The sequence below is a fragment of the Penicillium cataractarum genome (assembly GCF_028827025.1).
Source record: "Penicillium cataractarum strain IBT 29864 chromosome Unknown utg000009l, whole genome shotgun sequence".
Lineage (NCBI taxonomy): Eukaryota > Fungi > Ascomycota > Eurotiomycetes > Eurotiales > Aspergillaceae > Penicillium > Penicillium cataractarum.
In genome coordinates this window covers 4252964-4266725 of record NW_026622745.1, presented here as the reverse complement: position 1 = coordinate 4266725, position 13762 = coordinate 4252964, and the positions used below count along the sequence as shown (strand labels likewise).

Below are 13762 nucleotides of genomic sequence, written 5' to 3'. Positions count from 1 at the left end.
AGAGTATATTAGTATATTGCACTGTACAATTGGGTATGACCAGGGCTACAGTCTACTCGCTGAAGCATTCAGTTGACAACCATCTCACTGATATGCAACTAAAGCTAGGGCCCGGCCCAATGTACAAGCTTCTCACTTGGTTGTAAAGGGACCCGGGTCCTGTAGACTTTTGATCCGGCCAAGTAAGAACTCAAGTTGCCTGTAAGCAGCACCGGGGGCGTATTGGGGAATTTCTGTGTGGGCAAGCCAATTAGTTACAAGATATTGAAGTCATTGACAAATTGAGAGGTTCTGGTAGCATCATTCTTACCGTGTCCAGATCCATATACGGTACTGAACGTTAATCCACGTTCGGTATGAGCTGTCCCCAGGATTCCGGCCCCTGCGTCAGCAGTGAAAGGGGTCTGTCCGTTGCCATTTGCGATTGCGTTCAAGGCAGCTGTGTATGGGACCAGCAATGGCTCAACCGGAGGCTTCTGGAACCCCTGGTGTCCATTCCACGTCATGTTCTGGATAGTCGCCAGGGTTCCATTCATAAACAGTAGATAATCATACCAACCATGACCAATGAGGACATTATTAGTGCGCTCAATCACACTGGGAAGTGGGCCGAGAGCACTAGGCACTGATCCATCACCATTGGGGAAAATATTTCCACCACAGACAGCATAGTTGGTAGGGGGAACGTGTAAGGCTTTCTGGACAGCAGACTGGTTGAAGTAGTCATTAGGGCCGCCAGCTAGAGACGGGAAACCCATTTCGTCCCACAAGAACGGACAAAAGTCTGTAAGGTGATAAATGTTGAAGCACGGGTTAATGTAGGTAGCGGCTTTGATGATCTGGTCCCAAACATCGCATCCATGTTGACTGGGATCCGGTGCGGTCGGGAAATCCCTAGGCGGGGGGAAGGTCAACGCTTTGTCCAGGAACTGGTTGTAGCCACACTCATCTGCTCGCTTGTTGATTTCCGTCATGAAAGTATTGTTCAGTGAGAAGACGGTGGAGAAGTAGTTCAGAGCAGGGACGGCAGGAGCTGGAATGCAAGTCCAGTCAGCTCGGGAAAGATATTTTGTTATTGCAGGACGAACCGTATATCAAGACATTATCTTCGTTTATGGACGGATCATTGATTTGTATGCCCTTGAGGTTAAAATGAGTCTTATCATTCTGGTCCAGCATCCCGGAGGCTAGATACGGGATATATTGCCCGGCATAGCTTTCACCCGTGATGTAAACTTTGTATCCTTGCATACTAAAAGTTTGAATGAATCTCTTCCAGAAATCATTGAATTGGTTTGACACGTCGATCTCGTTCTGAACGGTAGCCGGTCCAGGTGATAGTCCAGTACCAGCTGGCTGGTCGACGTAGACTATGTTGGTCAGGTTGGACCATGAGTAGGGGTTTCGGACCGGCTTGTATGTCCCCGACTGCCAGAGGAACGGTCCATTCTCTTGTAGTAAGCCATCCAGAGAGCTACAGCCAGGGCCTCCATTAAGCCAGATCGTTATCTAGGATGCAACATAAGTTTGTTAATTGTAACATATCGATAACCACTCACCTCTTTTTTCGCATCTGGATTTGTAGAAGGGAAGAACCAGAAGAATAGGCTGGACTCCCCGTGGGGAGCATTGGACAAGAGGCCCGCGTAACTTTCGCCGATATCAAAAGGGACTTGTGGAAAGTGCGCCCCATCGACCACGTATTCTGAGGTCGGCTTAGACTTTGCAATTTGTTTCATTCAGGGCGCTCCAGGTTATCTAACACTCACTCTGTGTGTTGTTGTTCAAATACTGATGCCCCGACTTCGCTGCACTACTTCTCTTGTGAACAGACCTAGTGAAAGGTTTGATCGAAGGGGCCTTTCGATGAGGATTCTGCAAGGCTGCGACCGTGGCCACTAACAAGGTTAATGGGGCCAGAATAAGCATTTTCAAGATCTCAACCGAGGCTTGGCGTGGGCTTGAACTGAAAGCCACGGCAGTGCCACCGTGTGGGACTTATATGTATTTCTATCCATTGTCATTTACGAGGACCATGAGCGCTAGGCTCGTTCTCTCAAAATCGAAGATGAGCACGGAGTCCAAAAACCATTGCCAAATCAGCTCCGGACCCTGGCGGTACTATCCGCTGTGATAAAACCGATTGGGTGCTTCAAGCGGGGTATCATAGGGGAATAATTTGACTGCAACGTCGCCAAGGGAAACTAGGAAGGTGACATAGACAGAATGGCGTAATAGTTCGAAATTTAAGTGATCACGATGTGGAGAGGCTTAACCCCCGACGGAGTCCTTTTCAGGCAGCAGCACAGTCCCGGACTCCATACGACTCCGATTCGATCCCATCTGTGGTGGATTATTGCACAATCGTGCATTAGAAGTGTTCGAAATGGGATCTAATAGGATCTACGGAAATGTTTACTATCATCCGTTAGCGCCCTTGATGCCGTTGTGGAAGAGATGGCTGAGAAAAACCTGGTCAATGCGAAGACATCCGAAACAGCGTATTCATTGGATAGACATTTTCATTGACCAACGGGCTTATCGTGATCAATCGTGCATTAAACCATCTCCATGCCAATGATGGGTTGACTTCCGCTAGGTAGCCGTTGGCTATTGTTTTTGAACGCCGTTATTTAGCATATGCAACTTTCTTCACCCTTTTCTCATTTGACTAGTATACTACTGAGATATACGGTCTGATCAAATGCGAAATCCAAATACGAGCGACAGGTGTCCTAGTATCTCCACCAAGAAAGGGATCATGAAATATCCACAAATATCCCACGCAAAACGGACTTAGTCCACCTTATTCCACCCTTCTCAGATCGATGTCTTATTGAAATATTATTCCCACCCAGCACCTACGAGCAAGACTAAATAGCCGGGGGAATAATTGCTTATCATAGAGTTATTGAAATGGAATTTTCTTCCACCTTCAACGTGTGCGCTTGAAACGGTTTCTGGGCACTTATTGAATCGAGGGACAACAACTTCCTCCACTTCCATATATGCACATTTTTAGGTATGCCTAGCACAGGTCGGTCATCAGAGACACAGCATCCTTCTGGCCTCTCCCTTTTAACCTTTCGGTATCTCCTGTTGCTTGCTCTCTATATTGGCCTCTGGGGGCTACTACGATCATTCCGACAAATAAAGCTTGAAATAGCGGCGCTGGGGGTTAGATATGTAATCAACCAACAATGAAAAAGATATCTTCTTGGAGGCTATTGGCATGTTAAAACGTCACTACCAACTCTACTTTTGCGGAAATGTTCCGCGTCCACAAGAGTAGCCAATAATCAACGTCTCCACGGGCAATTCCCGCGCTTCGCCTCCGAGTTGGACTTGGCTCGGATCGCGTCCCGAGCTCAACCGCCAACTGCGCTTGGCTCGGGAATCTTGCCAAAATCCAACTCAAAAGTCACTACGACGCTGAAGAATGAAGAGTCTGGCCAACGAGTCCAACGAGAGAGTAAAACGGCGAAAAATCTCGGTCGCTTGTGATGAGTGTCGAGGGAGAAAGGTAAGATGTGACGGGGTCCAGCCCGGTAGGTGCCGAACGACAATTCCCATCCGGGATTCAACCCGCATTAACGCTATCAATGCGACACAGTATGTGGACCTTGTAGCAGGAGGCCGGAACGAGGAAGCCAGTGTGTCTATACCGGGGAACTAGAGAAGAAGCGAGCAACACAAACGTACATTGATTGCATCCCTGAAACACTTCCCTATGATTGGCCGGACTAACTCGAGCTGATCGGTAGGTATATCTCCAACTTGGAAGATCGCATCAAGCAGCTGGAAAGCCCTCAAAATTCCGAACGAGCATTCGGCTCAAGTCAAACAATCGTGCGTAAATCTCCACTTCACATCCTACACTCGGCTCATGTCCAAGTAGCACGCAGGCTTATCATCCCTTTCGCCAACGACTACCCATTCTGGGACGCCCATTGAATCTTCACGGTCAACGCAATGCCAGGATCCGTTCGGTCATCGCTCTCGGGGCAGTGTAACTCGAGGAAACCCGGGGCAAAACGATGACGGTGGTAGCATGAGAGATGGAGTCAATGCCATGATGGGTGCGGTCGAAGAAGGGCGTGCCAGCCAAGGCTTTTTCGGTACCTCCAGTGCAGCTGGCTTTATGCGTCAAATTAAGACTGCAGTCGACAGAAGAGTATCGTCCCCAGACAGACGGCCTTCAGCTCCCGACATTGCTCTTCACTCCAGCCTCTTGACAGGACAACGCAGCCAACGAACTCTCTCAGCAGCACCGGATTATGTTCTCCCTCCTCGAAGAATGGCCGATAGATTGATGGAGGTATACTGGGACTACGTCTTCCCTCTCTATCCATTCGTGGACAGTGCTCACATGAAAATGGAATACGCTAAAATATGGCGCGGGGATCCCTTGCATTACGACGAGAACATGGTGATGTGCACGTTCAATGTGATATTTGCACTAGCCAGTAAATTGGCCGATTTTATCGCCCCCGAGGAGCGAGAGACATCCGCTGATGCGTATTTCTCGCGTGCCAAAGGGCTCCTGCAATTCAATCTCTGGGATACAGGGTCTGCCGGGTTGATTCAGTGCCTTCTGTTGATGGCACAATACCTACAAAGCACAGATTATTCGCATCAATGCTGGATTTGTACGGGACTTTCCATTCGCAACGCCCAAAGTTTAGGTATTCATCTACCTCAAACAATTGCTAATCTCCGTACCCCAAGTGAGCGACAATTGGCTCGGAAATTATGGCACGGCTGTGTACTGATGGACCGGTATGTTACTCGTATCTTTTTCATTGACTGGATCTCATAGTTGCATTTAGCGTTATATCCATGACTTTTGGACGACCGGCTATGATATCAAAATATTCTAGCGGTTCTGTCCCGTTACCAATCTCAGTGGATGATGAATTTATCTCTGCTTCAAGTCTTGCCGAGCCGAGCCAGCCTGCAGAACGGCCATCCATGATGGTCTTCTACGCAAAAACTCTGGAATTGTACGAAATAATGAACGACGTTCTTCTCAGTTTGTATAAGCCTGTTCCAGACGAAAGCGCAGATGATATCCACGATTTTTACTTTAACAATACCGCTGGAGAAGGAGAGCGAACAATATTTGAATTGGATCGCTCCCTTACGCGCTGGACCAGAAGCCTTCCAGTGCATCTGCGAGGAGACTCGTCGATAAACGCGCAAGACAATCCCATATTCTTTCGTCAGGGGATAGTCTTACACGCAAGGTAAGCGAGAACAAGCCCTGTTTGTGCTTCGAGATGCTGACAAGGGGTGATACGCAGGTTTTTACACGTACGCATGCTGCTCTTCCGGCCAACACTGTGAGTATTCCATATCGTGAGGCAGTGAATTACCGTCAGAGGTTCTTGTTAACCGTATCCGATAGTGCAAAATACTGTGCTGCACGAGATAATTTCACAACGAACTCGATGATCTCAATAAATGATTCTTTTCCACGCAGGGTTGCCCTCCAGTGCTCTGTCATCTGCGTCAAGGTAGCACAAGAATCAATTGAGCTCATCTATACACATGTTCCATCCGACGGTACCGGTGGCCCTCTCCCTGCATGGTGGTATAACATACTATGTAAGAGACTTCCCTCGCCCTCCTTCTAATCTGAGACAAGATAGCATTGACCATTGATTATAACACCTAGACATATACACCGCGGCCACCGTGTTGATCGCTGGGCGACTTTCTCCCGCAATTCTCGCCGAAATTTCAGAACCGTCTATTACTCGCTCATGGAATTGTGCACTTGAAATACTTCGCAAATATCAAAGTCACAGCACGTCGGCCAGGCGTTGTGTGGCAGCGCTCGAGATTCTCTATGAGCAAGTTGTTTCCGAAGGGCAACCACCGGCTGAGACAGCTTCTGGCCATGATCTCGGCTCCAACGTTGCTCATACCATGAATGAACTGCCCTTCGGAGAAGGGATGCATGCAGCTATGATGGATGGATTTGAGTTTCCTGATTTCCAAGACATGTCATGGTTGAATAGTGTTCCGAGTAATCTTTTCTAGTAATGTTATGAATAGTGTCCCCCGAGCCACTTGGTTTCCGACATTTTGAAAACCTGAGCAGTAACACCGAACATTTCTGGGACCTCAGCACAAGCACAAGCATTATTACAATTGGGAGACAATTAGAAAACCTCGTCTGTTAGGATGAATAATATTGTAACTTCATCTAGCAGCCAACGCCGCTTGTCTCTATATGACGTGAATGCAAGTCTCTAATGCTTGGCAGATCTAGTTGCCACAAATTGAACAGCAATGATCGGAATCATCGCACACCCACCAACAATAGCGACCATAACCCCCGCTGCACCACCGAACCCTAATGCTGTAAACATATGTGGGAGGTAAAAGGGTCCAATCTAATCAGAGGCTGTAAGCAAAAGTTCGAAGATATGTGGGAGGGGATTTTAGTGCAATTCGAAACTTACAAATCCATAAATCTGTCGGCAGACATTGACGAACACGCCAACTTCAGCAGAGCGCTCCTTTTGACTCTCCACGGCAAAGGTGGTCAAAATTGTGGTCTGCATTTGGTTGCCAAAGCTAGCAATGGCAGCACCAACACACGGCGTTACATTCCAAGTTGTAGCGTGTTGAAGTTGGAATCCCCAGGTCAAAAGACCAGCATAGATGGTGCCAAAGGCGATATAAGACAGCCAGAGGCGATCGGCAGGACACGAGTAGCCTCGTGACTGACGGACACGCTTCAAAAACCAGTCACACATTGGTCCACTGACCTGTTCACCAAGGACACATCCGATAATGATTGCAATGAACTGTAGGCCAATCTGCTGCGCATCGAAGTGGAATTTCTCTCCAAATGCAATGGGCATCTCCACGATCATGGCAATATTGCCATAGCAGAAAGTAATTGCATGAGCACAGGCCGCAATCAAGACACGTGGAGTCATGGCCAGGGAAAATGGTGCCACGAAGTCTCGTGGGCTCAATGAGTGAGAGGTTATCTTGCGGGGAATGAGCTTTCCGAAGAACCCCGACCGCTTGCGTTCATTTTCGGGATTGTAGATTGTTTCGTCACCGATAGCAACGTACACAAGGAACTGGCAGAAGTTGATGATGGCAAAAATCCAAAAGATCCATTGGATTCCAAGGTGTTTAGTAACGAAACCCATGAGGAAAGGTCCCAATGGTGTTCCAATGGTGGTCATCAATGTCCACCATCCCAGCTTCTGAGCGCGTTTCTCAGGTTCGCACAGATCAGTGACGACACCACTACCGTTTCCGATAGGAGGAGAGATCAAGAACGCAGTCAGAACCCGAGTGGCCATTTGTCCTCCATAGGTAGTGCATCTGGCGCCGCCAATATTGCAGACCATACTGCCCAAGACTGAAAACATGCTGATATGATAACGACCGTAGACGGCGGTGACGGGGTTCCAAAGAAGGGGGGCAAGACCTAGAAGTAGAATCTATTTGGTTACCCGTACCAGTTAGCCCCTTTCCATATCACCTTGCGCTGCTGCAATGCGTCACATACCTGGAACGAAGTGAGGTAGCTTGCATCGGGTACTGTAACCCCATATTGCTCAGCGAACATGTCATAGGCTGGGATAATTCCTGCTGCCATGAATGTTGACACGCATGAATGGAAGGCAACCATGAGAATCTGAGCATTTTTCTTCCACCGAGGCCAGTTCCGAGGATCCTGCAGCGATTGAGTTGGACAATCGCCATCCTCGGATGAGTGGATGGGTGGGCTTGGGGACACATCCTCGAGATGAACCGAAGTCTCCGAGTTGGTGGCCTTGTTATTCTGGCCCAAAGTGGCTCCCGACATGGCTTCGGATCCAAGATTACCAGTGGTCGTAGAGGATATGAAACAATGATTCGATATCTTGAAAAGCGTCCCAGCTCTGTAAGAGTCAAAGTTGAAATATGATCTTTGCTCCTGTGAAGAGACAAGGCAAGAGGGTCTAGTCTTGGGTTTTTAAATGGCAGAACATCCTCCGGTGGACCCTTATACACCCCGTACCCCATGGGGCATTTTCTGGATCATTTCACGGGGTGTTGATGGGGTGTGTGGCACTGACGCCGTGGAGCTCGTTCTTGTTGCGTCTGTGATTGGATGCTCTCTGCGGACGCCTCTATCCCTCGGCGCCGTTCATCACAAATTCCGCGATTTCAATGCCCGTCTCGACCATCATCATCCTGAATCTAGGCTTCTGATTCGCTGTGTCTCGAGGTGTAGATGCCGCTCGGCAAGGAGAAAGGGAGTTTCGGAGCTGACCCCGGCCGATCTACGGCATCCTCCGGGATGGGTTCCGAAGCAACATCTTCGCATCAATGTAAATAACTGAAGCCCCCACCGGTCGCGGGCTGACCAGGGTCGACTCGGCTATACATGGTAGAAGTGATATTCTGGTCACGGTATCAAATACATATAGTTTCGGGATGACCAAGCCTGGACACTGGCGATTCATCCACGAGAAGAGCTGCGAACACTCTAGAATAGCGAGCGCGTTTCGTTGAAGTCCTGCAAAGCTGTAAATATCTTTTGAGATAAATAACCCTCAACTGGATGAATAGAAGGAGCGCGCGAGTAGCTGACCCTTTCCCGAATCCAAAAGCCGGGGGTCCTGTTTGTTGTGGAGGAGGACGGAGCATACCCGGAGTCTCAGAATCATCGGAGGTGGATGTGGGGGGTGTTGGTGCCTGATAATGCCTGTATGCCTGAGAATGGTTATTAGTGCCTGGGGCATCAATATGGGTCCGCTTGGAGTCTACCTCGTCGCCCGTCGTCTCCTTGGCAAAGTCGACAACCTGCAAGAGGATACCCTTGTCTACTCCTTTTTTGTTCTGTCTTGGTCCATTTACTTTCCACCGGAAAAGCCCTACCGAATCAATTGATCCGGTCCCATCAGATCCTTGTTCAAAATGCACAGCCAGTTCTCGCAAAACTCGCCCTGGAAATTCCGTGCGACTTCCTCGGCACACGAGCCTCTTCACATATTCTAGAGAATTAGACTCCAGAATTCAGAAATTCTTCGCCAGTCGGGTCAAAAATGGCCGAGATCGTCAATTATCCACTGCGGTTCCCCTGGTGCCGGACCTTCCAAGACCTCGTCCACTGACTCGTGGCTGATGAACATCTCCATTACTCCTTAAACGAGCTCGACCCCCGCATGCCAAGACTCATCCACCCCCATGTTTTTCATCCACTGGCGTCCATTGGCAACGAATGATTGGTGGATTTACATAAATGAATCGTTGACGCGAGTCTTCAATCAAGCGTCTGAACTTTCTCGACGTTGGCCGTTCGGCGTATCAGGGCCCGGGGTTATACTAGACATAAAGCACACCGCACTTCGTCGAGATGTCGGGCTTTCGTTCACCCTGTCTGCGTGGGCAAGCAAGAAGGAACTTGTTCGGGGAACATGGCGACACTTTTGACTGTTCTCCTTACAGGAGTTGGTCTTGCATCGGCCGCACTCCACGTTTCACAAAATGACACGACCATCACTGTCGCCAATGATCGTCTCACGGCTGTTCTGAGCAGAACTGCAGGCCAGATCGTTGATCTTTCCCTCGATGGCCAGGATCTGCTGGGCCCCCAATCAGGCTCCACGGGTATAGGTCCGTACTTGGATTGTTACTGTATCCCTTCCGGTTTCTACACCGCGGGTGCCACCACTCCGTCCACGGAAGTTGTACAGGGAGTGGATTCCACGGGAACCAAGTACGCTGGCTTGATTCTAAATGACACATACACCCCGACGGGTCAGCAATTCCAGCAGTACTGGTTCTTGCGTGATGGAGAGACTGGCCTCCACATGTTTAGCCGGCTGGCCTATTACAACGAGACAACACCGTACCTTCGCAATTTGCAAGAGCTTCGAACTCTGTTCCGTCCAAACACGGCCTTGTGGACCCATTTGACTTCCAGCGAAGTTCAAACCGCCCCTCTTCCGAGCAAGGACGCCGTTAGCCATGAAGTCGTCGTCCAGGATGCAACTTGGTCCTTCAACAACACCCCAACCGATGCCTACTACACGCAGTTCTCGGAATATTTCACTAAATACACCTTTTCAAACCGTAAGCACGCTACCTGCCATTTTGCCTTCGATTTAATTGGACCGTTCACTAACGTATCACTAGCTTGGAGAAACAATAGCGTCCACGGGATGTACGCCGATGGGTCCAACTCATCTGGCACGACGTATGGAGCGTGGCTTGTCATGAACACCAAGGTGAGTTATTATCCGAAATCATGAAAAACCATTGAGCTTGGCTGACAGTGTCTGGGATAGGATACGTACTATGGAGTAGGTCCATCGTTTTATTCAGTTGGTTTAGAATCTAACACATCATAGGGCCCAATCCACTCGGACTTGACTGTGGACGGCATCGTCTACAACTACCTTGTTTCGAACCATCATGGCGAGGGAACACCCAATATCACAAATGGGTTCGACCGAACCTTCGGACCTCAGTTCTACTTGTTCAATGGTGGCAAGGGATCCCAATCGCTGAATCAACTAAGAGCCGAAGCCTTGGATCTGGCCAAGCCCGACTGGAATGCTGCGTTCTATGACTCCATCGCCAAACACGTCGTGGGCTATGTCCCCTCGAGTCAGCGAGGAAGTGTTCGTGGAACCGTAAAACTCCCCAAGGGTGCTGTCCGGCCTATTGCGATTCTGAGTGCCAATGGTGTTTATCACCAAGACAACAGCGCCGTCCCTGATGCTTATCAATACTGGGTTGATATCGAATCTGACGGGAGCTTTACCCTGGATCGTGTCAAGGAAGGAACGTATCGTCTTACTATCTACGCGGAAGGAATCTTTGGTGATTTCGTTCGTGACGATGTCGTTGTTCGTAGAGGAAAATCAACCACAGTCCGCGATACTTGGGTGGAAGAATCGGCGGGAACTGAGGTCTGGCGTCTTGGAATTCCGGACAAGTCTTCGGGAGAATTCCGTCATGGCCATGCAAAGGACACCACCCATCCCCTCCAGCCCCCAGAGTACCTGATCTACTGGGGTGCTTATGATTGGACCAATGACTTCCCCGACGGCATTAACTACACCATCGGGAAGAGTGACCCCGCTGTAGACCTTAACACTGTTCACTGGTCAGTGTTCGGTCCTACTCCATCGAACTCACATGTGGAGTACGATACCACCCACGACTGGAATATCCACTTCACACTGAACGCAAAGCAACTACGTCAAAAGAAGACCGCTACTCTGACAGTACAGCTGGCTGGCGCAAAGACCGCCGCTGGAAATACAGATGTCTGGAACCCTGTGGTAAGTTTCAATGAGCAATCGTATTTCCTTTTATTCTTGTCTCGCGCTCAAACTGACGGATCACTTGCTAGGAACCGTACAACAACCTGTCTCTTGAGAGTTATATTAACGGCCACTCCGACCCTCTAACATTGGTAATTGGCTTCAACCAATCCAGCAGCTGCATCGTTCGGTCTGCTGTGAGCTGCTACCAAGTTGGCTCTCGCATGTCCTTCCCTGCCAGTTGGCTTCACGAGGGAGACAACGTGCTGCGGCTGCACCTCCCTTACAACGCGACCGATACGGAGACTGCAATCTTGCCAGCGACAGTGTATGTGCAATATGATGCACTGCGACTGGAAGTGAAATGATGTGTGATACATTGCTTTTCTATTCTTCCAAACTGTATCTAGAGCACGGCTACATGGCTTTGATCATCAACAAATCTCTGTTCTCTCGAATTCCTGTGCGTAGATACTTCTCCTTGAACTGGAATCAACAGAGCAGTGGTTATTAAAGTGCCGCGCTACCAATTCATATATTCCACGGCCCCTAGAGAGTTTGACTCGCAGGCTTTGCTCCTGGTCTTCAGGGATCCCAAGGCCCTTGAGCTCGGGTTCCCGTCAGAAGTTGTGGCTCTTCATTTCCCTGGACAAGCAGTATATCCTCGTGTCGCACGCCAAACTTATCAACCAAGTAGATACCGGGCTCCGATGTGAACGTCATCCCTGTTTTGAGAAGAGTACCATGATTGCCTTTGTTAAGATATGGACTTTCGTGGGCTATTCAGCGAGTCAAATTGTGTTCACATGAAATCGAGGATGATAGAAACAAAAGTGAAACCTCCATACCTTTAATTCCAATTCCATGACCGACTCTATGCGTGAATGTTCCGCCATATCCAGCTTCAGTGATCACTTGGCGAGCAGCAATATCGACACTGGCCGCTGTCGAGTTTTCTCTCATCTGGTGGATTGATTGGGTTTGGGCTTCGAACACAATATCCCAAACCTATATGAGCTCTTAACTTAGTATTCGAACCGCTCCCAGAGAAATTTCGACGTACCTTGAGCTTCTCCTTCAATTTTGGGGATAAAGTTGCATCTTCCGCCGGCTTTTCAAGGAAAGGGGGAAGAAAGTACGACAGATATCCGAGGAATACCCGTAAAGATGAGCCCTGCCAGATGAATCAGATATTGAATATGGAGTTCGGAATACTAGGCAGACCAACCCGACGTCAATTAGAACAAAGGTTTCTGCCTCTAGAACCTTTTCCCCGTCTGTTCCACCATGCGGGTTTGATGCATTCTCATCTTTAACAAGTTAGTAAAGTCATCATATTTCTCATTGGCAGGTCATGGCGAACCAAAGAGTACAATGTCGAAGAATGGCTCCATGCCAGCTGCTCGCAGTGCATTATCAAGCACGGTGGCTATTTCATTCTCGGTCAACCCGGGATAGAGACCTGATGATTTAGTAAGGAATGAACTCTCAAGTCTGTTTCTGGGGGCTTCTTTAGCTTACATTTCCTCATCTGCCTCACAGCTTCGACGGTACCCGTGTTGACTGCACGCAGAATCTCGATCTCGCGGGCAGTTTTAATCTGTCGGACCTCTTCGACACGACCGCGCAACCCGACTACATCAAAGCCCCCTGACCCAAGGCCCCGTTGGATGAAGTCTCGCATTTCCTCGTCGACCATCAATCGTGGCACACGACTGACGCCAAGAAACACGTCGGACTGGTGAAGTGTATCGTACGGATCCCAATGCTCCTCCCATGGGACAATTTGAATATCTTCCGTGAACGGCATGCCTAACAACCGCGCTCGTTCGGCTTCAAATGACGGGCAGAGAAATGTCGTGTTTGCCTTTACTTGGCCTGTGGTCTGGTCCAGGACTGGACGAACAACCATCAGGAAGGGACGCTCTTCTGGCTAGTTTTAATCAGCATCTTCAAACGGTACGCTGGTGCATCTCAATCTCTGGCAATGACTGACCTCCCAAACTTCCCATTCTGGCTGGCTCACATTGCCATAGTATTTAAAGGTGTATCCAGGCTCCACTACGAAGGCATCAACGTCCTCGGCCACCAGCGCTTGCGCTAGCCGGTCTCGACGCTCCTGGAAATCGGAGGTTGTGATTGGAGATGCGTTCTCTAAGAAGGGCAAGCCGGTATCTAAAAGGTTCTTAATGGCACATTGTTGAAAGTCTTCCAACCGATTTTCTCTGCTGGTTGCTTCGCCATTGGAAGCTCCAATACGATAGTTAATCGGATGCGCCCATGGGAGCCAAAGGTACCGGTACCCAGTGGCTAGCAAACCTGCGGTAGCAATAAACTGTGCCAAATTCCTCACATTAAACCGATTACCCTCGGGGCATTTTGAGGGACGGATAAGAGCCTCCACATCTCTTTGGGTGCTCGGCAGTTGCTTCGACATGGTGTTCAGTCGACGCGAATGAATAAGTTCA

General features: G+C 49.1%; 4 protein-coding genes across 4 annotated transcripts; 1 reads left to right on the top strand and 3 right to left on the bottom strand.

Annotated features, from left to right (window-relative positions):
- Positions 1 to 132: 132 nt before the first annotated feature.
- cpdS (uncharacterized protein) lies at positions 133 to 1739 on the bottom strand (the record flags this gene model as incomplete). The annotated part of the gene is made up of 4 exons (XM_056705069.1): positions 133 to 233; positions 311 to 1033; positions 1089 to 1509; positions 1560 to 1739. The coding sequence occupies 4 exons, from the start codon at positions 1737 to 1739 to the stop codon at positions 133 to 135; spliced, it is 1425 nt and encodes a 474-aa protein (XP_056551029.1).
- Positions 1740 to 6257: 4518 nt separating this feature from the next.
- N7496_012155 (uncharacterized protein) lies at positions 6258 to 7840 on the bottom strand (the record flags this gene model as incomplete). The annotated part of the gene is made up of 3 exons (XM_056705068.1): positions 6258 to 6401; positions 6471 to 7472; positions 7541 to 7840. 3 exons carry the CDS (start codon positions 7838 to 7840, stop codon positions 6258 to 6260), a joined length of 1446 nt encoding a protein of 481 aa, XP_056551028.1.
- A 1597-nt stretch (positions 7841 to 9437) lies between these two features.
- rglB (polysaccharide lyase family 4 protein) lies at positions 9438 to 11662 on the top strand (the record flags this gene model as incomplete). The annotated part of the gene is made up of 3 exons (XM_056705067.1): positions 9438 to 10250; positions 10374 to 11312; positions 11384 to 11662. 3 exons carry the CDS (start codon positions 9438 to 9440, stop codon positions 11660 to 11662), a joined length of 2031 nt encoding a protein of 676 aa, XP_056551027.1.
- Positions 11663 to 11879: 217 nt separating this feature from the next.
- Positions 11880 to 13731, bottom strand: N7496_012153 (uncharacterized protein; the record flags this gene model as incomplete). Its single annotated transcript, XM_056705066.1, has 7 exons — positions 11880 to 12073; positions 12143 to 12302; positions 12358 to 12468; positions 12510 to 12604; positions 12658 to 12756; positions 12816 to 13227; positions 13291 to 13731. 7 exons carry the CDS (start codon positions 13729 to 13731, stop codon positions 11880 to 11882), a joined length of 1512 nt encoding a protein of 503 aa, XP_056551026.1.
- Between the last annotated feature and the right edge of the window lie 31 nt (positions 13732 to 13762).